Source organism: Corvus brachyrhynchos, unplaced genomic scaffold (assembly GCF_000691975.1).
Source record: "Corvus brachyrhynchos isolate BGI_N302 unplaced genomic scaffold, ASM69197v1 scaffold162, whole genome shotgun sequence".
NCBI classification, from domain to species: domain Eukaryota; kingdom Metazoa; phylum Chordata; class Aves; order Passeriformes; family Corvidae; genus Corvus; species Corvus brachyrhynchos.
Genome location: NW_008236696.1, coordinates 7749405 through 7776036, shown reverse-complemented (window position 1 = coordinate 7776036; position 26632 = coordinate 7749405). Strand labels below are relative to the sequence as shown.

At 44.4% G+C, this 26632-nt stretch overlaps 1 protein-coding gene across 1 annotated transcript; it reads right to left on the bottom strand.

Moving 5' to 3' along the window:
- Nucleotides 1-636: 636 nt before the first annotated feature.
- Nucleotides 637-24321, bottom strand: CCDC50 (coiled-coil domain containing 50). Its single transcript, XM_008644573.2, has 10 exons — nt 24259-24321; nt 22613-22742; nt 18056-18146; nt 15244-15361; nt 9221-9327; nt 8577-8621; nt 7932-8036; nt 6940-7019; nt 5834-5931; nt 637-4823 (listed from the first exon to the last, which is right to left on the bottom strand). The coding sequence occupies exons 2-10, from the start codon at nt 22681-22683 to the stop codon at nt 4804-4806; spliced, it is 735 nt and encodes a 244-aa protein (XP_008642795.2). The 5' UTR covers nt 22684-22742; nt 24259-24321; the 3' UTR covers nt 637-4803.
- Between the last annotated feature and the right edge of the window lie 2311 nt (nt 24322-26632).

Below are 26632 nucleotides of genomic sequence, written 5' to 3'. Positions count from 1 at the left end.
CTCTGGGGCATTCCGGCTGCAGCCCCTGCCCTGGTACCACTGCCAGGCACAGGACAGCACTGAGCTCAGTCACCTGTCAGGCCACGCTGGGAGTTGTGCTCCAGTTCCTATTGCATCTCACCCAGTCCTGCAGTGTCAGAGCTGTCAGGAGGGACAGCAGGAGCCACCTGCTCAGGGGGACAGACACACAGGAGATTGCTCTGTGAAGGAAGCAACAAGTTTCATGGACTGGCTGTGCTCAATTACAAGAGTGTAAACTAAATAGGGGAATCCTCACACTGTCTCCAAGTGCTCCCCTTTATATATATATAAATTAGCAATCCACAGTTAGTTTGCATACAGGATAATATGAATTAAAATAAAAACCTTGATAATAAAAATATATAATATACACATTGATGAACAGCAATAAACTGAATGAAAACACTAGAATGTAACAGTGGCTGTAATTTGGCACAAAATGAACACACAGAGGTCTAGCACTGTAAAAATAACTATCAATTTTTTTCCATATGTAGAGAATGTTATCAATCCTGATTCAAATCCTGATAGGTGGGAATGCAGAGATATAAAAATACTGTACATAACAAGATCCCTTTTGTAGAGAGAAGCAGACTGCAGCATCTGTAACTTGTATCCTTCTTCCCCAAGAGGAGAAATTCAATGATGAGAATTCATCTATCCCTTAACAGCTAATATTTCCTCACCCCACCAAGTTCAAACCCATGAAGTTCTTTAAAAAAAGATGAAATCAACCAGTTCAATCTATCCCTGTGATGACAACTGCTTCTTGCTGCAGGAAGCTGTACAGTCCACATTAAGACAGTGTTTCATAGCAAGGTGACTCAGGTCAGCCTGCTGAAGACATCGAGTATCCCTGCGTGTAAGGCACGATCCCTCCAGGTCACCTGACCTCTCTTCTGCAGACCATTGTGCTTTGGACGGAGGTGAGGAGGCGGTGAGAGCTCTTGCTGCTGAGATGTGCCTACTAGGAAGGTTAGGAAGTGCCAGGATTTCAAGGAAGTGTGTTTTCCACGTGGTGCCAGATGCCTTGTTAATGCACAGTCAGAAAGGGATGGAGGACCTGAACGCCCTGAGCAGGGGTCCCAGCAGGGGCTCCAACCTGCTACTAAATCCAGAGCAGACCCAAAGGCAAAGCTACTGAAACTTGGCAAGAGTAAACAAGTAAAAAAACCCAATATACTTAAACATTTTTCTGTTCTAGGAAAGAAATACTGCTCTGAGTGTTTCTTTTAAAAATATCAGCTTCATTGTGCCCCTTTCCAGGGACACATGTACAAGGTGCTGATTTTGCATCTCGCCTACACAAGCTGCATCTTCTTGACTCTCAGCAGAACTGTGACTGCTGAGCCCCAAGGGAGTTCATCCATGATCTTAACTCTTGTTGGCTTCAGTGGGACCATGGAATCTCTTTCCAAAAGTGGTCACTAAATATGCAAGTCCAGTTGAAACCTTTGTCTCAGGAGGTCTCTAACCTGTATGGCTGCATGAGGACTCCAATCTTTATCAGATGAACAATTGCTCTGTTCTTATCCCATTTACTACCCTGCTTTCCTCAGCTGCCATTCCTAGCATTTCTCTCCCCCTTCTAGCAAAACCTTAGGAACACCTTAGGAACCTTTCACATGTACTATGGAGTAATAAAACAGGAGAAACACTTCAAAGGGACAGCAAATTAATAAAGGTCAGGAGAAAGAATAAAAAGATAGGGACTAAGAGAGGATACAGAGCAAAACAGTCCTTAAAGCATTCAGCACCCCCCAAAGGCTTCCAAGGAAGCAGCAACTGCTCCTGGGATCCTTCTTTTGGGCTCTTGTCTCTTGGTGCCATTGCTGGAGAGCCTCACTGGCCAGAGGAGGCCACTAAGGAGATCCTACAGCTCCACAGAGGAGGCACTGAGGTGTTCTTCAGACTCTACCCAGCTTCCAGACTAAATCAACCAGAGTTTTCTCTCACATTTCTACTCAGTACCATTGACACCAACAACTTGGATACTCCCAAGTATCCCTCCTGAATTAATAGGTTCTTCAAATGTCAGAGGGCTCAGGGTTCTCATAACTCCTCTGATTAGGTTAAGACAAAAGTTACACCAGCCAACTGCAATGCAAGAAAGTCCATCACAGCCAGATACAGAGGCCCATGGAGGGCTCAGTTCCGAGTTGGTTATTTCTCCTTGCCTTTTACCGAGTCACTGGGTTTCCAAAAGCACAGCCAATACAAAGCTCAACCTCTTTCTGATTTGGCAGGACTTTTCTCCATCCAGTTTTCACAAGTGCACCAGGTGGTACAAGCAGCAATGCCTGGACTACAGTGTTTCTAGGAAGTGTTAATTCTTAAAACCCCACCAGGCATCCATTTCATGATAATTACTCTGATGGCAATGGAAGGAAAAAGCCCACAGAAAAAAAAAATGGCATTTTCAGCAGTAGAAATTTTGACTGTTACATGAAATACAAAAATAAATTCTTAAAAAATAAAACCTTGGTAGATGAGGTTGCCACACTGGGCCAAGTTATCAAATAAGAAAGAAAACGAAAAAAATAGCATCTATGTTGTTATTTTTCTGGATCCTTTTAAACAACATGAACACTTCTGAATGACAGAGATAGAATGAGAAGAGCGAACAAGACAAGGACAGTAAAATGTAGCTGCTGACTGGGATATTTCCTGAGAAGCAGCAGCAAGCAAGACCTTGCAAGTCACTTAGGGGCCCATGCGGGCAGGTAAGCTCACAGTCTGGAAGCAAGGGTATGCAGGTAGCAGGATCCTGCCCATACACAAAGTCCTACATGGCAAGGTTTTTGGTTAGTGTATGCCTGGAGCAGAGATCCATCAGGGGTTATGTGGTTCTTCACAGGTACTGAACTGCTGCCAACAGGCCAGCAGGGGTAGGATATGGAAGTTTCTTGAGTTGTTGGTCAAGGCAAGGCATGGGCTTGTGATGTGGTATTAAACTTGCCCCTGCAGCTTATGTGAAAAAAGGAGTTGCCCTGTCTTCGCAGTGATTTGGCCCAGTAACTATCCTGACCAAGGACAACAGCCAAGGCTAAAACCTTACAGCTTCCTTGAGGTTGAGTTGTGCACTAGAGGAACAGCAGACAGCCATGCTCTCTTCCTATTTCCTAGAAGTGCTCCCTCCCCACAAAGCTCCAGAGAGCTTGCCAAGGCCCCTTTCCCAGGCAGATGAGTGGTGAGGGCATGTTTCCATGCCCAGGCACAGCTGTTTCCCCTCCTCTGCAGAGCCAGAGGCAAAACTGCAGCTGCCAGAGACAACAGAGAGCGTGGTGAGACAGACTCAGTGCTGGCACTAAGGAAGGTGGGCTGCAGGAGCAAGGCAGGGAAGCTCACTGCCATGAATGGGGCTGGCCCATGTTTAACAGCCTGCCCTGGCTGAACAGACTCAAAGCCAGTGTCCAGATGTTCAGCATTATAGTTTAAAAATATACCTGAACATAATGGCAAAAAAAAATTAAGACGACAAAAGAATTGAAATGAGAGGAGGCCAAGGGAAAAGGCTACTTTTTTGTGCAAGAGAAAAATGATTTTCAAAGAGTGCAGGGAAAACAAGCCAGGAGGGAATCACTGCATGGGAAAATATATACAGATGATAACCCTGCAGACCCTGCTGTGCCCTAGAGATCAATGATTTTTTTATTCCTGACTGGAGCTTGTCTGGGGTGCTGGATGGAGCAGTGGAGAGGGAAAGCAGTCAGCACAGACATCATGTGGACTGTTCAGCACTCTGTGTCTCGCTCAGGTTGCCTGTAACTGTAGATTTTGAATTTGATGCTCAATGCCCAACATGGCCCTCCCTCTTTCAGCCCCATGTTTACAAGACATATCCAAGTTCAGAAACAAGTTACTCTAGTCAAGTGCATCAACAACTGAGCTAGGAGTTACAGGAGGTCCTACTTGGCTTCAGTGAAAATCCTTGGCTTCTATCACACTGAAGCTCAAAGCAGGTGACCACAGAGGTCCCTTCAGACACACAGATCTGTTTCTATGCATCTTCCCAAACCACAACTCACAGCTTCTTGAACTCCCTGGCAAATCTTAAATGTCAAGCACACAAGGTCTAATTTCAGTTGAAATTGTCTTTCCTTTTAACTGTTCTATCCTATATTCTGGAGCTAAATGCCTATACATACTCTATTCAGGTTGTCGGAAACCTTAGAAAGAAATACAGCAGTTAAAAAATTCTGTTTCATAGGCAATTTCTTCCTCACCAGTCTCAGGGTTTGGCTTTTGCTGGTATATGTTTGACAATGCTCTCCCCTTCCTGCAAGTTCACATGACTGTCAGGTTGGCTCAGCTGTCCTATCCAACACAGGAAGAAACAAATTTCCTCTTATAACTCCTTGCTAAGTTATCCTTATGCAGAAAGGACTTGTACTTCTGATGTTCTGCTGCCTTGCCATAATCCAACTCATTTCTTCAATTTTCCTCCACTGTACATGCATCTTAATTTATCCTATTTGTCAAAGCTCCAGCCAAAGCTTAAAAATAAAAAGAAAGCTTCAAAAGAATGTATGAGGGCGCTGTTGAGCCAGCTGGTTGATTTGAACAGCTCAGTGGCAGCTAGATTACACTGCACTGCTCAAGTCATCACAGATGAGTAAGAAATTGAAACAAACTATTTTCCTTAATATGATGACAGTTATAGAGATGATCCTGGGAGTGGAGGGTGGGCCTCCCATCAGGTCAGGTATTGAGGAAGTTGCCTGGCAATTCCAGTAATGTTTGCTACAGAAGAGTCAGTACCAAAGCAAAGGCTAGCAGAGTTTACTGCTTCCTACGGGAACCTGGAAAACAGAACAGAAAGGAAACAATCTGTGAGGCTAGATCCTGGTGAAAAAATTACTACCTGCAGTCATATTTTACCTGTTCTGCCCTCTTGTCTGTCTGTCTGACTTCTAGGGTACCAGTAAAGTCAAAGGCCAAAATTGGAACTGTATGTTACACGACTCAAGCAAGAGGAAGGACTGATCCACAGGACAGGCAGACATGTGCATTTCTTCTAGGGTATGAAATGTGCCCATTGCACAGTCTCACTAAAGCAAACAGACCCTATAAAGTGCCATCAACTTTCCAGCTTGCTTGATGAAGACAGAACATCAGTTTACCAAACTTTAAATTTTGGAAAGGAAAGTGTCCACATTTAAGTCTCAATAGTGGAACTGGAAGAAATCTGAGACTGAGTTAAACTCAGACCGCCCCTTTCCTTCCCCAGAGGCTCTGTAGGTTAATTCAGACAATGGGCATTCAGATTTAAAACAACTGCAGGGGTGACCCTACCCACACTGCTCTGTGCCAAGTGATTTCAGGAAACAAACCAACAAAGCAGTGCTGAGATGCTACAGGAACAAAACTAGCCTGCTCTCAGGACAAGTTTCTGTCTGATCATCCCATCTGCTTACCAGACAGGTGATACTGTGAAGTTCTGTCTTGTATTGGATTGTTTGATACTACTGAGTCACCTAAAATCCATCATAATGTTGTCTTCATGTCATTTCTCCATCATTTGCTACCTGGATTTACAGTCATTCATCATTAAGAGATCATGGAGGACATGCAGACAGCACTTTGACAAGTTCCAGGCAAACCAATTCAGTTTCTCAGTCTCTCAGCCTGCAACATGCTCAGCAAGTGCAACCCAAACACTGCCCAGCATCACCTGCCTGCTGGGGCATTAACTCCCATTCCCCTTCTCTATCTGCATCACTTTCAAACACTCTGTCCCCTGCAGGCTGCTTGTATGAGGAAAACAGCTGACAATAACCCAAGTGCTGGGCAGCCCTGGGGTTGATCCTACCTTTAGGAGAGTGCTCAGGTTTGGGGATCTGGCGCAAGGGGCTGGGCTGGCTCGTGTAATACCGAGAGTGCTCAAAGTCATCGAGGAGAGGCTGTGACCTGCCAAGCACGGTGTAAAAGGAGTGTTGGGAAATAACTCAAAGGCACAACAGCGTAGTAAGAGCAACATCTCAGTTGTCTGGTCTGTTACTGTCAGTTTGATGCAAACCTTGCCTGGCCCAGACCTTCTGCCTGCAGAACAGCTCCTCTGAGCACAGCCTATTACTGCTTCTGCAGTGAGAAGAGCAGAGTATTTACTGCTTCTCATGGACCTCTTTCATTCAATAGTTGTTTAAGTTGTCAGGAAATAAAGAATTTCCATTATGAAGTTTGCTGCAAACCTCACTCAAAAGGGCAACATTTTAAAGTGGTTAGTGCTTGCGCAGTTTTACCCCCAGAGTATTTTAATACAATCTGTCTCCACCTGCACACCTTATTTGTTGTTTCTTTTGTAAATTCAACAAGAATGTCTAGGTTCCTTTCTGGAATGGAAATCACAGCCACTGGGGTCACTTCCAGGGTTTAGTCCCTCATGAAGGGTGTTGAGCCAGAGTACCAAGTGATTCAGAAGCAGCAGTGGGCTACAGCATGTTCCCAGTTTGGGATGAGGCACCCTTGCAAAGCACAACGCTCTTGCTTGCAGGGGGGTGTTCACATGCAGCAGTGGGAGCTGCGTACAGGGCTTAACTGGGAGCAAGGACCAAGGGAGCAGCTGTGCAAATGCATGGTGATTACTCCTTCCTGCCCAGAGATGACATTTTGTTTCACATCCCCAAAAGCTGTTTAACCGCCTCAATGTTTCTCTGCCATTTAACAAATGTCACTGGACAAGCTCATCAATCTCTGTCAGCACTGGGCATGGAGACCAATATGGACAAGTGCCACGAGCACAGTGAGTGACTCACGTCACCAAACCCCTCATGAGCTCTGTGCCCTCCATCACTCTCCTCTCCACCGTGTCCCTTGTGCGTGGGTCAGGCTGGTCATCCCACAATGCCTCCCTAAGACCCAGCTTCTCAGCAGCTTCCCAGCTGCATTCCCCATTCTTGCCAGCCAGTTCAAGCTCACCTTGAAGACCTGTCACTTCTGTGTCGCTGAGTTTCAGGCCCCTCTCTTGACCTTGAGCGCATGGACTCGCCTGCATCAGGCTGATGGGAAGAAAGGAAATCAGCTTGTCTGTGTGCCTTGCAAAACAGCAGCCAGTACACCAGGACTGCCACAACTCCACACAGTCCTTTCATGCTTGGTTTACACACACAGTTAACTACAGCCAGACATGCAAATGGCAGCATCAGGACTCGTTTCCAGTAAACAAAACGCAGCCTTGCTGAGCCAAACTCAATTTCTTGCGCTGAATATGTGACAGCACTAAGGGATTGTTCCGAAGCTGGGGTTGAACACAGTCTGTGTGTAATGACTGTGCACGTGGCTGGGCTGAGCAGGAAGGACCAGGGGCAGGCAGCTGTGCTCCTGCAACCACTGAAACTCAGCAAGGAGGCTAAAAACACCAGAGCTGCCTCCAAGATTAACACCACATTCCCTTAGCACCTTAGCAGTGCTGACCATAAAATCTGTTTGCTCTCCCTTTCCATGCTGGCCAGCCAAGCCTCTCTGACACTACTCCTACAAAAACTCAGGCACAATAGACTCGGAACTTTCATTACACAGCCAGTTATGAGGCAGAGTGACAACTGAAGCCGCTGCATTGCCCTTACACAAACAGAACCAATTACTGCTTTTATTGCTGCAGTCAGGATTTCAGCAGAGGGAAGGTCCTGCACCAGGGACTGACAGTGCTTCAGGGAGGCCACAAGGTGCTGTGACAGCCAGTGCCACCCTCCAAGGCCAGAGCCCAAGGACTACCTTGCTTGAGGCTGAAGCCAAAAGCATCTAACCAAGGAGATGGGTCCAAAAGGCTTGGGAAGCACCTGAATAACAGACAGCAAGACCTTTTAGATGCATCACCACCTTTTGCTCTCACCACACACACTCACCTCCCTGTGGAAATAGGAATAATGTTACAGCACCTTATCTGTGGTGCCTCCTGAAGCTTGGCATACCTTCCAATCTTGATCATGCCTCCTCTTTTCAAAGGAAGACTTTTCTCTTTCTTTCCCTTTTCTTAAAGCCTTTTTCTCCTCAGCCATCAAGAGCCGAGCAATTTCCTAGAAGGGAAACACAGACTCTGTCAGACAATTTTACTGCTCTAGTGGATTTGAGTTACTCAAACCCTTTCCCATGGACAGCTGCTGAATGGAAAGGGTGCAAATCCAGGATTTCATCCATCTGTGATCAGAAATCAAGGGACAGGGAAAAATTAAGACTGGTGACATGCAGAATGCCCAGTAGCTCCCTGATTTTCCAGAACTGCATTTGCAGAGCCTTTCTGCCCTCTGTCCATTTCCCTTAAAGGGGTTGGTGGCTCATCTCACAGCATCTTGGATAGTCTCCCATGGGGCTCAGTTACAAGAAACACTCTTACAGAACCATGAACTTCTTTTCTTTGTCATGGTTGCAACAGGCAGTCCTCCCTGCTTGGGCAGCCTGAGCATATACATTAAACCCATCTGGAAGAAAATCTCACTGGAGCCCCAAGCTTCCCCTACAAGGAAAGCAATTAACAACTAGAGGGTCAGAGGGGACAAGGGGTGTTTAGCAGCTTCTTCAAGTAAAGGAATTCCACAAGTATTTAGCTTGTTGCTTACCTCATCCTGTGCTACTTGAGCTGCCTTCTGATCTGCCTCATTAGCCTGTGGGGGGAAAAAAAAGGCGGGAGGGAAAAAAAAAAAAGAGATAAAAGAGTAATATCTCTGAATTATTCATAATTATTAACCTACTGGGCAGGGCAAGTAGGTGCCCATACAAACATACTACCATCCTATCCAAATATTTTTAGCTACCTCACTATTTACCTTACAACCCAACACCAAAATGCCATTTCAGCTTTTCATCTGAATTTTGCCCTCTATGTATCTGCCAAGCCACACCACAATGCATTTCCCACTCTGCTGCCCTCTCTCTCAAAGATGAGCACTGGCCTGTCCACTTGTGAGCTGATCACACTGACTACAGGCCATCTTTACCTGCCTGGAAACATTCATTTAGTATCACTCTGTTTCAGTACTTTAATTTTGGGGTATTTATTTCAAAAAAATGGGGCTTTACTAGCTGGAAGGCAGCTGTCACTCCATATTCATGTGTACAGAAGAGAAAGGTAATTAGCAGAACGCACAGGAGCAAGACCTTAAGTCTTATAGTCACTCTCATATACCAAAGATTTACTAATTAAAGTTGTGATTGCTGGCTGCCTTAGTTTCTTCAAGCTGACCAATGCATCCTCTCTACTTACCAGGAGCTCCTCCTCCTGCAGCTTCCGAGCAATCTCTGCATCAGACAACTCCTGTTCCATCCGGGGTCCATCATACATGGCTTGTTTCATCCCCCTCAAATTAGTGCCTACGGAATTGAGAGAAAACAATCAACTCAAACATCCTGCAAATGCTTTGGTAAGGAGACCACTACCATCTCCTCAGCCACCAGCAAACCCCCCACTGAAGAGAACCAGAGATCACCACAGTGTACCTGCCACACTGCTGGTTTGAGGGCACCTTTAGCTGAGGTGCAGCATACACAGCAATATCCGACACACTGTGTCTTAGATAACAAATGCAACTCCATGGCAGAACAGACCATGTCCCTTGAAGCAGTCTTTGGTGACAGCAATGCTAGCAAAGGAATTTTAATTTGTCACTCTCTGCATTGATACAGATACACTGGCAAAACTGGGCAGCAGAGAGCAGCCCAACATTTGATAGGAGCACTGCAGAGTCTGAACACACTGCTGGAGCAGCATGGGCTGCAAGGATTACCTGCGATGAGTTCATGTGAGTTTTCAGACAATTTCCTCCTTGGGATGACCCATGAATCTTACAATTCAATGAGAAGAGAAGGAGGCATTTTTGAAATTCATATGATGTTCAGCTCCTGCTTTGAGTATAGTTTTGTTATTTTAAAGCTAAACCTGATTAACACCTTACAATTCTCTAAGGAAAGAGTTCTTACCATAAGGAAGAAGGATAATTGTCCCAGTATCTCCAGAGACAGACACACATTATCATCCTCACCTTACCCATGTGAAGATCAGTTAGATGGCTTAAAGCATAAGCTGCCCCATGCTTTGACAGACATAGATCCAAGTCTCTACTTCACTAAGTCACCCCTACTTCCACTGTGGCTCTAGAAGTAGAAGGATGGATCTGGATCTTTAAAGGCCCCAACCCCCAAGTTCTGTTGAGCAAGAACTGCACAGGTACACATTTCCCAGAAAATTCCACTTGTATAGAATTTGATAAGAACCCCATTTTACAAATAGAACCCAGCTGGATGCTCAGTGCCACTAGTGAACTTTGCCCAAAGTGAATTAATTAAGTTGCCAGCAGGGTTTTCAATAAGAAGTGAATGAAAATTGCTCCGTTTTTTAGTGCTTAAGCAAAGTGTCCTCACGCTTACAGTCCTGCATCTCAACTCCACTAAATACAACCATAATCCTAACGTTCAGGGGTTTGTTACTTTTTTTTTTGTCCTGTGCAAGGAGACCACCGCATAAAACATATCAAGAAAACAAAAGCTGGGTATTGGTTGTTGGCTGGGCTTTTTTGGAGGCTTTTCTTTGGGGGTGGTGTGGGGTATTTTTGGGGGGGGAGGGGGGGAATATTTGTTTTCTTAAAACACAGGATACCAAGGGCACCATTTCCAACAATACCTTCTTAATCATCTTTTCCAATGCCTTGGAACATCAGGACATAAACAGAACAAGAACATTAATGGATATGAAGAATCCTGCTAAATCAGGGAGAAACATGGGCAAGATTCCCTGTGTACACATTGCAGGTAGATACTGGAGAGAAGCATCTTCCAAAGGAGGCCAAACATTATCTCAGACACCAGTATGGGGCACGCAAAGGTCCATCCCCACACACACACACACCTTCCCCATCACTTGGTTACCTGAATCCCGCTGGCAGTCTCCAACCTTCCCCTGGCTCACAGCATGAGGGGAGGGGGAGTGTCTCCTGTGTCCTGCCCTTTTGTAGGCTCTTGTCTCACCCCTCCTACGGTCATCTCTAGATTCAGCATCATAGAGCTTCTCGTCACGTGCTATCTTGTGTGACAAATGGCCCTGATGGCGAGATTTCTGTTTCTCAGGGTGCTGCCTGCCACCCCGATGCCAGGTCTCCTGCTCCGCCTCCAGTTCCATCTCGAGAAGGGGAAGGTGCTTTTCTCTGTCTTGCCTTGGTGGCTTTCTGCTGTGCCGTGCTTCCTCTGCAAGTCCATGCTCTGACTCCAGGTCAAGACTCAGAGGTCTCCTCTCCTTCTCCCTGCCAGCTGTCCTCCTCTCCCGCAGCTCCCAGCTATTGCTGTCATCATAGGCACGGTGCTCAATCTCTCTTTCCAGGTCAAGGCTGGCATGTCTCCTGGACCTTCCCTGGCTGGTTGTCTTCCGCTCCTGCTGATGGCCATTGCTGGCCTCTCTCAGTTGAGGAGACCTCAGATGGCCCTCTGAGGTGGAGTGCCCGTGTTTGGGGGCACCACTGGGCAAAGGTGAGGGGGGTCCTCGGTGCTCTCTCTGCTGGTGCCTGCACCTGCCATGACCGTGTGCTCTGGGAGGTTCAGAAATCTGCTCTCTGGGGTCACCCCAGGGGTGCTCTGAGCAATGGGGGGACAAACAAGGAGGGGGTTAGTGGTGCAAGGGTTAATGGGGGTTAGAGGCCAGACTCAGAGCAGGCAGATGAGAGCTTGATACAAGGTGCTGAAAATGCAGACAAAGCATGATGAAAGAAAGAATAATAACAGGGACAGATAAGGCTTTCAGGATACAAGAAGGGACACAGTGAAATGGCAGCCTGGCTAGCAGCGCTGCACAGGAGGCAACAAGGCTGAAGCAGAAAGCATAGCTCCAACCCAAAAGTATCTGAGCACTTCCTAGACAAGGACAAGTCAATACGGAGACAAATGACTTTTAATAATGCCACTGGGGCTGAAAAACAGCCAAGAGAGCAGCTCATCTCCTGATGACACATCACTGCTGCAGGATCCTGAAACCATCTGGAAAAGGTTTGCAAAAAAGGGGACAAGATGCAGGAAAGGTTGGGAGACAATGGGGGCATAAGAACAGGAGGGGCCAAGCAAAGAGATGAGGTTGGACCCTGGCTTCAGGCACAAGGTTTTTCATCAGAAAAAACAGTCTCACCTAACTGGGGGAAAGACCCACATAAAGCCAAAAAGAAGTAAGTCGGTAGGATAGGATTTTTTTTTTTTTCTGTAAAAGCAAGAACAGGATAGCTGCAGCATCCACATATCTTCTACTCCAGACTGTCACATATCTTTTGGAGACCCATCAGTTTCAGGGCCTGCACTTACTCATTGTCTAAAGAGAAATTTCAGCTCTGAATGCAAAGATGGAAATCTTAGGGCAGAATAGGACCTCATAAAACCCAGGCTCCTGACCTCAGCATTGTGGCTAAAGAAGCTGCTTACTTGGCGTTTTGGCAGGGTTGTTTCCTCCATGCTTTCCAGAAAGCAGGTAGAAATTTTCTCAGCTTTTAGTTTCAGTAATAAACCTGAAACAGGTAGGAGGATGCAGCAGTCTGCCTGCATACAATCTACTAATTGATTTATTTTTTCAACTAACCTATTTGCTAGGAAAAATCATTGCACTGAGTGAACTGTTATCTCTCCACAGCAGCTTTTCAAAATGAAAAAAAATGCCTTGAAGCAGAGATTGATTTGAAACAGAACTACACACACAACCCCCCGCCAAAAAACCCAGCAGCAGCAGACTTTCCTCTCCTCAGCTGTCCAGAGTTTGTTTTATAGTATCTCAAAATATTTAAAATAGATTTCACTGTACATGAACTACATTCTGTTTTAATAAATAGCTCTGTCTCACTTACAATCCATCTAGATTTCAGAGGGAGAAAAACAAACCTCACACCAAAACTGAACGTTCCCTTCGAGTCATTCTATTCAGAAAAAAGTTTTTCAGAGCCAGCAAAAATAGAGCTTACAGAAAATCCACCTTGTAAACAAGTCTGTGTGACTTTTATCCAGAATAGGTGTATTTTTAGAAGTCCAAGAACTGTAACAGGAACTGCTGTGGTTACTCTTTAACTGGTTGGGTTTTTTCTGTTTAGTTTTAGATCATTCATATGATTTACAGAAAACAAATATACAGTCAAACAATCTAAGTGACTTACTGAACAACAGAGACCAGAGGCTGAAAGCAAGAGTCAGTTTTTGAACAATACTCAAAAGGGTCTAAAAATTTATTCAATTTTGTCATTAAGGAAAGCTCAATAAATACAACAGCAGAGAGCAGGAGAACATAAAAGAGCAAAGCATGGCTGTGCTGGGAAAGGATTGCTGCAGGTAACACAACCATGCCAGACAACCCAAGAAGAAGATTTGCTTTTGAGGTATCTCAGGGTGATTAATTCATCAGCAGGTGCTGGTTCCTGTGGCACCTTCCACAGGGGCCATGTAAACAGCCTTTAAAACCTGGTGTTACTCTCCGAAGCAGCAAGTGACTGAGCAAATATGAAAATGTTTTTCATGGCACAGACACTTCCTGGAGGAACTCTGTCCTTTTTGTGTTTATTTTTCCACTTTTAAAGAGCTCAGATTGCTTTGGAGCAATAGGCCTAATTCACATTCCTCCTGGATGTGGATAAATTTTACTTCAGTCTCAAACAATAAAATAAAAAAACAAACAAAAAACCACACATACACAAAAAAAAACAAACCACCAAAAAAAAAAAACAAACAAAAAAACCCCCAAAAAACAGACCCGACTCCCTACGAAAACAAAAGAAACCTAAAGAAAGCCAGGGGTTTTTATTTGTTTCAGTTCACATCTAATGACAATACAAACCAAGGCTGCTGAAGCCTAATTGAATGGTGCCCAAGTAATTAAGAGGTTCCAGACCAATGAGCTAGATGATCCAGGCATCAAAATTCACTCCAGTCCTTTATGGCTTTTAAGGAGTGCAGATCATTAGCAGCACTACTATGAGTGGTCAGGCAAACACCTCCAACCTCACCTTCAAAATTATGGATTATTGCAGGAAGAAAACTTAAACCCACAAGATACCCTGCTCTCCAAATCCACACCAGTCTTACTTCAGGAAGTCACAGGCTTTGTCAGCTGATTTCTTATAAAAATCCATCCTGTCCTACCATCTCTGAATGCACACAGTTACCTATGTTGTATTTTTTCAGAGACTTCTCCCATTTAATCCTGAAAACCTCAAGTCTGGGTTGGCCATAACACTCCAAGAGCAATTTTTCCCAGCTTTGTACATGTAGCAGGACTTGGGGTCATGAAGTTTCCACTTGGTTACTGTTTTGCACTTTTGAACTTTGTGCTTTGTACTTTCTTGGCTATCTTTGAACTTCTTCCAAACTGAAACTAAAATGCTTTGTGTAAGTTCAAATGAAAGACTTTAAAACTGCCAATGGCATTGATGTTAAAATGAGAAATGAGGTTTGATCTTCATTTTCACAATCTGTTAATCAAAAGCAACCCATCTTCCCCACCACATTTTTGAAGAAAGAACACAGAAACCACCACCAGTGCACAGCAAAGCCATCCCCAGATTGCTCCATAATTAAACACACCCTGATTCTCTCCTCCCAGTTTAAGAAGGCCTGTATTCAATCACAAAAGCTGACCAAAAGGAAGCAGAAGAGCGCTGTGGATCAAATAATTTCCGCACTGTCCCAGATGATAATCACAGCAGAGACACTCTGTGGAGATGACCTTGTTCTTCAGTAAGTCATTCAAGGCAGCTGTGCTAATTTTATAGCTTGGGTACATACCTGCAAGGAGCTATTTTTGAAACCCAGCTCCATGAACCAGCATTTATTCCTTCATGTAGCCGTGCCAGCATCACAAATGAGCACATGGAATGGTTTCTCTTCGAATGCAAGCAGGGAATTGCACAGGCATTTCTCCCACACACCCTTGCTGTCACACAGCAGTAACTGCCTTATCAGCCACTGTCTTTTTCCACAAGCACTTTTAAAACACATGTGTGGCTGTACTTGCACATACACACACCACATTCCCTATCCCTGTCCTTTAGGCCACGTTCAAGGACAATAAAAATTATTAAATTGTCTTTTCTGCTTTTTTTGTTTTTTAACTAAATAGTCCTGATTATAAAGTAATCTGATTCTGACCCTGGAAACTGATGTAACATTACAGTGCTAAATGCAAAACTGTAGGATAAAGGGAGTTTCCTAAACAGTTATCAGACCACCAGGTTCACCTATACTGCCATGATCTTGGCCTTTTATCTTGCAGAAACATACCTCCATTTTCTGCATAATAGCTCTCTTCATAGCCTGTGTGTCCCTGGGACTCTGGGTAGTGCTTCTTGCGCTTTTTTTCTTCCTGCAGTTCTTTCTGTTGTAGGAGACGGGCAATATCCTGCAGAGATGGAAGAAAACAGACATTAAATCACCACTAAAAAGTATCTCCAGATTCTTTTATTCAAATCTTTATTCAATTATTAAAATCCTTATTAAAAAAAAAAAGTTTAATTTTTCAGACACAGCAACAACAGTTACTCAAATTCAACCCCTGGGCCAGATGAGGCTTTCAAATTAATGGATGACACAAGGGACCATGTCAGCAACCAGCATTCAACCTCACCCAGGCCCAGTGCTGAGATTCCAACCCCATAGCAAACTCACAACTTCCTGCTTCTCCTGCACACAAGCCTGCTAAGCCCTAATGGCCAAAGCAGGGCAGAAGGGACTGCGTGTGCAACCTCAGGCTATCAACAAGGATTTGGAAGTCACAGAAGTGCACACCCACTCACAGGAGTGGGCTGGATCTCCCCCCTGAACTCTGCCAGGGAAAGAAAAACGCAGAGGCAAAGACTGTCCGGCTAGAGGCAGTTCTGACTGGAAGGAGTTCCCAGAGCAAATCATGAACTCACTTCACACTGGCTGTAATTTTCAGGGACTACAGGATGCCAGGCAGGGAAATGCATCAGTTTGACAGACAGAGACTTGAAGGAAAAGAAAATCGAAAGGACATTAGGAAGAGCAAACTAGGCACAAGGCAGGAGCACAGTGGGGACTGCAGCCGTTTGTCTTCTGTCACAGTTTTGCTAGATATGCCAAAGAGAAGAGCACTCCATTTTCCTAATTGGTTTCCCTTCGAGATGACTAATGGATCAACAAGGCCTAGGAACCACAAACAGCTCCCTGGGGTTTGCTCCTCTGAGGCCCAGCAGCTTGTGAGTCAGTGGAGCCAGTCTGGAGCTAGGAAGCAAAGCTGGGAGATACCAGGAGGGCATGCTGCCCCTTTGGATGCTATTCATTTAAGCCTTCCTAATCCTCAGGACCTTTACAGAGCCATGCATGTAAAGCGGACACTGCAGGCAGGAAAGGCATGGCTGAAATGCAAACTAAGAGTCAACACCCCTCAGAGCCGAGCCAGCACTGGAGGACACTGGATGACTACTCAAATACAAATTATTATTTCAGGATTCAGGTAAGATCTGCTCTGAAACCAGCTTTGTGGAAAATCTGGGGATGCCACAGCCTCTTTCCAAAAAAGAAAAAAAAAAAAAACAAAAGCACCCCAAATCAAAACAACAACAAAACAAAACCAAAAAACCCTCCACAAACTCCTTCCCCTGACAAGGTTAACCTTTCTAGCAAGTACACTTAAGTCTATAAATATATGAGTTAAGCACATTATCTCCAGGACTGAGACAGCTTGGGACCTGCAAATCCACACAAACCACTTCTTACAAACAGGATTCATAAGCAGGCAGGGCAGACAGGCTTAGTGCTTCATTTAAAAACCCTGCACTCCAGAAAGGATATGCCTCAGTCCTCAGCTACATTTCAGCCACACTTGGGAACTTCCCACGTACCAGCAGGAAGAAAAAGAATATTTATGATTTCTCCTTGCTTTAAGCCACAGTCAGCTGAAGCCTGCTCCCAATTGCACAGGATGGTCAGCAGGCTGGTTTGACAAGCTGCAAGAACCTGTTGTCAGACCAAGGATATCCCTGCAGTTCTCTATGTAAAGCAGGAAGGAAAGGCACAATTCCCCAAGTCAACATTAGTTCTGCATCTTCTTCACCTTCCTGATAAAAATAAGACAGATTGTTACCTCTTTAACACAAATCCTGTAGCCAAAGTGTTCCTCCCACCCTGTTACCACAAGCTCTTCTTGGAAGACAAGCCCTTCCCATCTGTCTGGGCAGCCTTTCAGTACTTTCTTGGAATTAATGGTAGAAGAAGAAAATGAAGTCTTGCAAAAAAACCTGATGGATCTGTCAGGTAAGGGCAGATTCTTATTTCTGGCTCTTCCAGGAAATACACCCTTGTGTTCAAGCTCTTCCTATACAGAAAATGCCACCATTGCACCAAGGTGCCTCTTGAAAATCTTGAGACAACTCAGGCTTCTCAGGATACCATCTGAAATTGGGACACACTCCAGGCTCACACAGGTGTTCCTCTACCCTGTGGGTTCCTTGAAAACTCAATCTGACAGGCTGACCCACCAAGGTGACCAACAAGCCAAATCCTTTGTACACTATGAACAAACCACACCACCCACTCTCAAGCAACAGCAGTAGAGCAACATTCTGAAGTCACAAAAGGAATCTGCTAGCAAGAAACTGTAACAGTGTTCAGGCTGTGAAAGACTAAATTGAAAAACGGAGAAACCAGAAACAGATGGCTGGGCTGCGAGTCTTGCTGAAACCTTTGCATCAAAGACCAAGAAATGACAGCCCAGGATTCTCCCAAGAGCAGAACCTGTCTTCTTGCATTTGAGAAAGCCAGCAGGTCTGAGTGTATAAACAATTACAACTTCCTATACCAGGGCAATAAACACCTCAGCAAGACTTACCTATTACTTGCCTTCTTCATCAGCAAGGCCACTGGCATCAACAACTCTTATGACCCTTGAATGTGAGGACTATGACTGTATCTTATTCCTGTAACAGGACTCCCCAAAATCTCTGTGCATACAGAGGTCTGTCAGGACAAGGACTGCCACCATGCAAGCCAATTCCTATGGCTACTGGCCAAGAAATGTCTGCCCTGAAAGGGCTGCTACAAATAGCCCTGCCATCCCTGCAGCTTTAAAGGTTACCTCGTCTTTTTCCTCTTGCCTGCGGCGCTCCTCCGCTTCAAACGCGAGCTTCACTTGGATTTCCTGAGCAATCTCGCAGTCCTGTCGTTCCCTAGAAGGCAAGGAGACAGGGATTATAGGCAGCTGAAGTCACAGCATCAGTCAGCCTGGAGAAAGGGACAAAAGAGCTAAAAAAAAAATCCACCCGATTTACACAAAAGAATTATTGCTCAGTGTTAGTGCAGAGCTATGAATCCGCACCAGGGACCAGAACTCCCTGTACTTACGGGTGGCCAAATTTAGAAAATACTTCCCCAAAACATCCACAGAGTACAAAGTAAAAGAGATTCATGGGAAGATTGCTAAGAAACGGGATAGGTACCACAAAATAGCGCAGGCCAAGGTAGTGCTCAGGCGTCTGCAAACAATCTAATTCTGCTGAGTTTTTGTACATGTGGTATCAAAGGAGGGGATCAGGGGGGTATGGTTAATGCAGGCATTTCTGAGAAGTGGTTTTCACGTGTACGCCAAGGAGAAGAAAGTGCAGGAATATGATACGTAGGGCAAGTGGAGGCTGAAGGTGGCAGTTCAGTAATGAATGAGAAATACCACTGAGCTGGAACAAGACACAAAAGCAGGACCAGTGCCAAGAGGCAAGGGAGCAACATGTGTCAAAGCAAGAGGGAAGGAGCCACTGCCACAGTGCCACAAGATTGCATTAACTGGGGACAGGGAGAGATCAGAGCAATTGAGACACGAGAGGTTTGGCTGTGCAGACAGACCAAAAAGGCTGGAAAGCATCTGCAAGAACAGTGCCACACTCAGCAGCACGCTCCAATGTCCAGCAAACAGGCTGGAACAATGGCTGAGGATTACTCAGGGCAATTCAGAAAAGGTTGCGGAATTTGAGAAGAAAGACTAAAAGCTCTCTCTTTCAGCACTGTTGAGATTGAGCTAAAGAGCAGCTCTAAACAGGTCAGAAAAGTCAATCCCTGCAATTGCAACTACTGAAAGGCAAAGCATAGGAGGAGTACAGCTGGGAGCAGCAACAAGCAGAGCCTGCTTTATTAGAATACAGTCCTTTGAAGAATACACTGATGATGATCAGGTAGGTGATGAGAAGAGTACCAAGAGCATGTTATGGAAAAAAAGCAAGTACCTAAAGCTGTGCTGTGTGGGCTGGAGCAACTAGTTCTAGGTTTGAGCAAGAATCTGGGCATAAATGACGTAGTGAATCTGGAGGCAAAGGACTGGGAGAGACTCTAGGACATGAGAAGAGGAAGTTAAAACACTTTTAATTGCAGACAAGCACTTTTTGTTGCAAAACCAAGAAATGTGGCATGGCTGGAGCAGCCAGTGGCACAACGGAGCCTTCCTTTACAGAAAGTGAAGAAGAGTGAGAGAAGCAGAAAAGGTCGTAAGGGTGGAGAAGAAGGACATTGCAACAAGAGGGTTTAGAGGACAAATGTCACCAAGAAACAACTCATTTGTCACAGGTGACAAAAAGGCACACACAGCAGGAAGGAAAAGAAGATTATTTCTGTCAACGGCTCCTTGGAAGCAGACCTGCAATCAGGCTGGAGTTATCAATAGGTCAAACATCTTAGGACATCAGATTCTTTCATCCAGGTAATAAAACCTGGCAATTTTTGCATGTGCTGGTGTGTGTTTCATTTGATGCTGGGGAGAGATCTGTTCAAAGCCACAGGAGTTCACACAGCAGCACATCTAGTTCTTGAACCTGCTTTTTAAAAGGGCCTTGGCAAACCTGGCACCAGCAGAGAACCACAGCTCCCAGCAAAACAATAGCTGAATAAGCCAATCCTAGGGAGCAGGCTGTCAGTGAGCCTGGTAGTGGATCCTTCACAACGCCAGGCTCTGACGACATGAAACCAGGTACAAAACAAGTCAGAAAGGTCAGACACATCAAGGCATTGCACGTCTCCAGTTCCTCTGGCACTGTGAGCAGAGCTAAGGTGCCAAGTTCATCAGCACAAACCGACTTGCTAAATGCTTAAAATACATCCTATTGCAGACAAACAGGACAGAAAAACAACTAATCATCTTTCACAGCTAAGGCAACAAGGTCATTGCCTCTCCTTTAGCAGCAAGGAACACCAGAAGCAATGCAAAAGCAGAAGCATTTTCTTCTTTCTTATGACACATCTTGGAATACACCACATCAATTCCTAAGAACTGAACAGCCACAGAGGATTAGATTTGGGGGTTTATTGCCCAGCAGTAATTAAATACTGAGACTTGATTAGTTAGTCAACACAAACTAATGTATTAACTTGTGTGAGCATAAGAAAATAGGTTCAAGAGCTTTGACAGCTCTTCCTTGTCCTTCAGTTTCTTTAGTGTGAGTTCAAGTGCCCATCAGATCCCAGAAATCAGTCAGAGCAACATAAACATCACCATTCCTAAACATTCCACTCACGTCCGTCACTCCTGGGCAGCCAGGAGGAGTGTTAAGAGTGTTGGGAAAACTCTACATCAGTTTATAAAAAAAGAGAAAAAAACCAAAAGTCTGCGTGATCAGAAAGCTCCCTCCCATTCACAGTGACTGTAGCTACTAGTTGTTGCCAGATGAGGAAAAAAAAGGGAATGTTTAAATGAACTATTCAAAGGAACTGTTCACATCAGTGCAATAGAACCATCACAACACTGGGAGCAAAACAGGGAAAGAACATATTTTCACACTATTTTATTTTAGTAATCTTGCTACTATGGTTAGCAGTGTGCAGGCTTCTCAGCTAGATGCAAGAGATGCTTTAAAGAAGCATGAAAATAAGGTTTGATGCTTCCCTGAATTCTTAAAAAGAAATGTTTCTATTCTCTCATTTATCTTCACAAAGTCTTTCTGAGAGAATTTAGGATTTGAAAGAGAGAAAAAAACCAATAAATTTGAAGAGCTTTTTTATGTTTCCTGTTTCTCAAGACCCCTTAGTTCTGCCCTTTTACTCCTCCCATCACCTTGCAGTGTCAAATTGTCCTAGATGACACAGAAAGCAACAACAGCAGGGATTATTTTGTTGCCAGAACATGCTACTCTTGGACAAGGAAGAGACAATGGGAATACACAAAGAATGATGGAAGAAAAAGATCCAATTACAAAAGGATGCCTCCAACTTCTTTTTACTATTCTTGCAGAAGAGCTCCTGCTCTCAGAAGCCAAACTGCTGCTGACACAACGTTTTACATCAGCAGTTCTGCCTGTGCTTTGGCTCACAAAGTTCGTAAATCCCATTTTACAGAGTCCTACAAGAAAATTGTTTGCAGCTCCCAGCAAGTAACAAAGAGAAATCATGTATGCCATACAAAATCAATTTTTATGTTGTCATTTACCCACTCCCATCTCTAATTGGTAATAAAGACAATACTATTGAAAAAAAGCAGAGACTTGAGAGATACATATGTACATAAGGTCTGTCCCAGTGTGCTGGGAACATTGAAAACAGTGGCTGATCTGTCACAGCTTCAAAGCTTTCATGAGCCGCTGCTTTGAAGCCAGTCCTGTATCTCCCACATCTGCAACACAGAGCTCTTCTGCTCCATCGCTGTCAGATGAGCCACCCAGGCTCTGTGATCCACCACAACTGCACCTGGTGGGTGGCATCCCAGAGCCCAACAAAAGCCAGGAGGTAGCACAGCTGCTGGGAGATGCATCCTGCTTTGCAGACCCTGTATTTGCAGGGACCCCCATCCAGCCACCACCTCTCACGAGTGGGAGCTGGCTGAGCCCTGTCATACAAACCACCTGCTACATCTCATGCTCTGCAAGTCCACTCTGGATTGGAAAGCACAGTTTGTTTTGCCCTGTGCTGCCATGTTTCACTTCTACACCAGCTCCACAGCTGAGAGCCGTGGCACACAGAGAGCCAAACCACAGACCACAGGGTTAAGATGTGGTGTGTGGGGACTGAGCAAACTTGCAGAGCAAACTGGATCACTCATTAAAAACCCTCCCAGTTGCTGCAGAAGTCAGTGACTGCGAGAGAAGGCCTGTCCCCCAACACCCATCCCCATCAAGCCACCCTGGGGCAGCAATTCCCCTTGCCAGGTCATTTCACACTGAATAGCTGCAAGCACAAGCAGAGGCTTTCAGTGGTCAGCGCAGCAGAACACCAAAAAGCATCACACCCAGCTCCTCAAAAGCATTCTTTAGGCACAGGGCAAACACACCACTATCTGCAATTTCCACACGAGAGAGAATCCCCTGTAGCACTGGGTATTTCTGTGGCACAGTTCCTTCGCCCTCAAACTTCAGCCAGGGACAAGGTCAACACAAGTGGCCAAATCACTCCATTTTGACAACAAGCAGTACAATGGGAAGGCTCCTTCTCATGGACAGGCAACAGTATCTAAAGGCAAGATGGGCTCCAGAGTCACCTGCTCCCACCTTGTTCTCATTCCTCTGTGCCAAAGCCTGGTGTCAATACTTTTTCAGCAATAGACAGCCAAAATAAAAAAGAAATAAAAGCAAGAGGCTGATGAACCCCACACACTGTCAACTTAAAGCAGCTCTGACCTAATGGGACTAGCACTCCCATTCCAAGAGCTCCAGCACAAACTCACAAGTCTTTTTGGTGTTTCTGGATTTGAGCACGGGCTTTCTTATCCTCCTCTTCCTGCAGTTGCTTGGCCATCTGCAAGTCATGTTGCACCAGACGATTACGCTGAACGTTTGTGGCCAAGTGATGCTCAACTGGAAATAAACACAGACAAGAACCCTCAAATCAGGCTGCAGAACTTCACTGTGTGAAAAAGACAAACCAAGTGGGAGGGAGATTCCAGCCCAGAAAGGAAGACAGATCTTGGCAGGGAAACACCAAGCAATCTATCTAAAGGTGGGAAAGTCCTGAACTGAAATTATGCTAGCAGCTTGAGATTGCCTCTTTTCAGCACTGAGGGGGCTGTATACGTGTCTGTTACCAAAACAAGTTCTGCATATCTTAACACATCCAGGTTTATAGGGTATAGAACCTAAATTTTAGGCTTTGAATTTCATTTGCTGACCATGGAAAATTACCCTAGATGAATAAAGTGGGTCTGGGAGAGACCACCAGAGGCCAGTGAGGATGAACTAAACCTAAACCACTCCTTATGGATACTTCCCTTATTTGTTCTCAAGAACCTCTACAGAACAAAACTCCCCTCACTCTCAGCAGAATCAGTTCCAAAAATCTCACTACCTTTATATTTAGCAACAGAGCAACTTAGTGCTCCAGTGAGTCCTTTACCATACATGGATACTGCCTGTCAGAAAAAATGGCTAGGTGAGCTACAGCCCAGAGCCATCTTTAACTCAGTGGTCTCAGGTTCCAGCACCAAGGGCACAAGCAGCTGCACCCTTGGTGGAGCAGCTGGCATGGCATTAGCACCTGGTACTGGCAGACACCAAATCGGTGAGAAGCTGATTAGAGAGGCCACCACACCTGAAGCTGCAATGTAAACATACCCAAAGTAATAGATAAGCACATTAAAAAAAAAAATTTAAAAAAAAAAAAAATAAAAAAAAAAAATTTAAAAAAAAAAAAAATAAAAAAAAAAAATTTAAAAAAAAAAAAAATAAAAAAAAAAAATTTAAAAAAAAAAAAAATAAAAAAAAAAAATTTAAAAAAAAAAAAAATAAAAAAAAAAAATTTAAAAAAAAAAAAAATAAAAAAAAAAAATTTAAAAAAAAAAAAAAGCACCAGTCACTTTGAAGATCCTGGCTGTACCTTTTTTCTCCTTTATAAGCCCTTCTAGTGTACAGCTGCCCTACCTCAAAATGTCTGAAAATGAAGGCTTCTTTCAAAAGGCAGACACTGGCAATTCTGAAACAAGTAAACAAACAGACCTCTTCTGGTTGTACTTCAGGTCAGACTATAAAACTTGAAGCTTCCAAAATTGCTAGTCATTTCTAAAAACCTTGCACAGCAACAAAACCCAAGTGCACTCCTACATGCAATTATATCATAAATGGCATAAACAAACTCAACTCTAAAGGAGAGCACAAAATTGAAATATGAAATACAACTATCTCTAGGGTACAACGTGAGCTGGAGCAGAGCAAAGTGTAGTGTTACAAGACAGTGAAGACAGCAATAATAAACTGTATTACATTAAAACAAAAAAATTAAATAAAAGCAGGAAGCATTTTTCTTAGCAAAATCAAATAAAGGCAGATATCTGTTGGGACAAGCTTGCTTCAGTTTGCACTAAAGATCATTGCTACTTACTCTCTTGTTCCTGCAAATTATGGGCCAAGGTATGATCTTCCAGAATAGCGAAGTCTCGACATACTGAACAGGGAAACAAAGTAAAGAGAATTAGCATCAGAAAAAACCAAAATCAAACAAAAAAGCATCACAAGAGCTATGGGAGTCAGGGGAGCATACAGATACATGGACTTTTGACACACTGTCTACCAGCCAAGGTCTGGACTTGTGTTTTTCCCCGCTCCTGCCATCATGTGTATTCTTGTGTGTGTTTCTTTCTTTGTCCTTGTTGGCATAAAATGCCTTCTCCACTCTCTCCTGGACCTCCACTTCAAGAACAGAACTGCCCATGCTACCACTGGATCAGACCTTCTGTACAAACCTCTGCATTCCATTCAAATAGAATATATATTCATACCAATGCCCACACTGACTGCACTCAGCTAAAACCAAGGGCAAGCATTTTTGTTTACTGTGACTTTCTGTGCCGGGTTAAAGAGTCTGAGAATAGTATTTTCATGGCACAAAGGGTACGTGCACACTGGCACCTCTCCAGAGCTGAGCAGACTGAGCTCCATGGCTCTCACCCCAAGGTATTTCTACCAGCTCAGGCATCATTTTCAGTTGTTTCTTGTAAGCTTCACGGACTGTTTGAAGTACAGATGCTGGATTTGCACCTACAACCCAGATATGGGATCAACCATAGCACTACAGGCAGGGATAAGTACAGCTTCTTCAAAAGATGCTGAAAATGACCTTGAGAAGAGTGAAAGGGGAAACCGACGAACCCCTTTGGCATCAGTTTGAAAGCAGCAGATTTTTGCCAATGCCTATCACTTTCCCACTTGAACTTTCAAAGGAATGCTCTACCTACACTGAAGAAAAACACCAGTGTGTATTTTTAATTTGTTATGATAGGCAGTAGGGAAACAAAACACAAGCCACATACATACTGGGACAGGGACACAGCATCAGGCTCAGCCTTTTGGTTGCAGGTTCACATCAGCATCTCTGTAAACCAAAGACAGTAACCTGTGCCCCCAGACTGCAGATGGAGCCCCTTTTCACACATCTGCCAGACCTGGGGTTCTGCCTGCTTCAAGGGGAGTTTAAGGCAGCGGCAACAAAAAATTTACACTAGAGAGGTCTGTCACTCATTTTTCCCTCAATGTGACAAGTTAAGAAGCTAAAGGGACCCATAGAGGGGAACATCTCCCACTTGAAACACACGTCACAAAGCAGAGAACTACAAGGTGCTCCTGAAGCCGCAGAGGGAAGTACAAATCCCTCCTGCTGTGCTCCACTGGCAAGACCTCTGGGGAAGACCAAGGATTCTCTTTAGCAATGCACAGGCAGCCTAAAAGATAAACTGAAAATAACTCCAAAACCCCCAGAATGCATCAAAAGTACAAGGGGAATTTACGAGGATTCTGTTTGTGAAAGGGTTCAGAGTCAGAAAAGATAAAACATTTCCATCACCACAAAGGAAATGAGAAAGGAACTGCCTTTTCCTGAGCCGTGATCCCACAAGCCCTCCCTTTTCTCACAGATGCACATGCTCCACGAGAGAAGCATCAAGACATTACTCCACACCCAGGTATCCTCACAAAATATCTGGAAGAGTTTCTAGTTGTCTGTACTAAGAGATCAGATAATGCTTTACCACATTCAGTGGAATTTCTGGTTGAGTCTTTCTGCATTGAAGGGTGCTTTAAGATGACAAAAGCTCCTAACAGCCAGAGCAACACTTCAGGGAAGGACAGTGACACACAGCACGGTGGAGATGAGGACAAAGGTCGCAGTTATACGATCCCATAGTGGCTCACTTTAAGCATGTACAGATCTGGATGGTGTAATTAGGGTTTTGTTGTTACTTTTTTTCATTGCAACTTCTTTTAAAAAAGGAAAGATAATATGAAACTAAATAGCATTGAACCGCTTCCAGTGGCCATTTCTGTACAAAGAAAGAAACGTTGCCTTGAGCCACAGATCTTGAAAAGCCACAGCTGAGTCACAGCCAGCAGTGCTATTCACAGGTGACAAACCCAGGGTGCTTGGTGGTCACCAACACATGCTTTTTACAGGATAGGGCAAGGGAATCTTGCCCACAGAGACTAATTCTGCGATCCTTAATACTGCTTCAGTTTCCTAGAACGATTGTGGAACAACCATCTTCTATTCACAAGAAGTATCAGCTGGCCTGCTGGAAGGGCACATCCAACTCACAGGTTTGAACTCTACCATGAGTTAAGAGCTAATCAAAGATACCTCAGCACAGAGCCAGTCTGCCCAAATCTAGGGCAGTTATTACCTGCCATGTATTCAAGAAGCAACACTTGCTCTTGACTGTTTAAAAAAAAAAAAAAAAAAAAAAGAAGAAGGGGAGGAAATGGTA

Coding starts and splice junctions, on each gene's coding strand:
- CCDC50 (XM_008644573.2), bottom strand. CDS start 22,683: ATGGCCAAGCAACTGCAGGAAGAGGAGGATAAGAAAGCCCGTGCTCAA. Junction 18,147..22,612: donor CAGAAACACCAAAAAGACTT/GTGAGTTTGTGC, acceptor CTTGCCTTCTAG/GGAACGACAGGACTGCGAGA. Junction 15,362..18,055: donor GGCAAGAGGAAAAAGACGAG/GTAACCTTTAAA, acceptor CCATCTCTGCAG/GATATTGCCCGTCTCCTACA.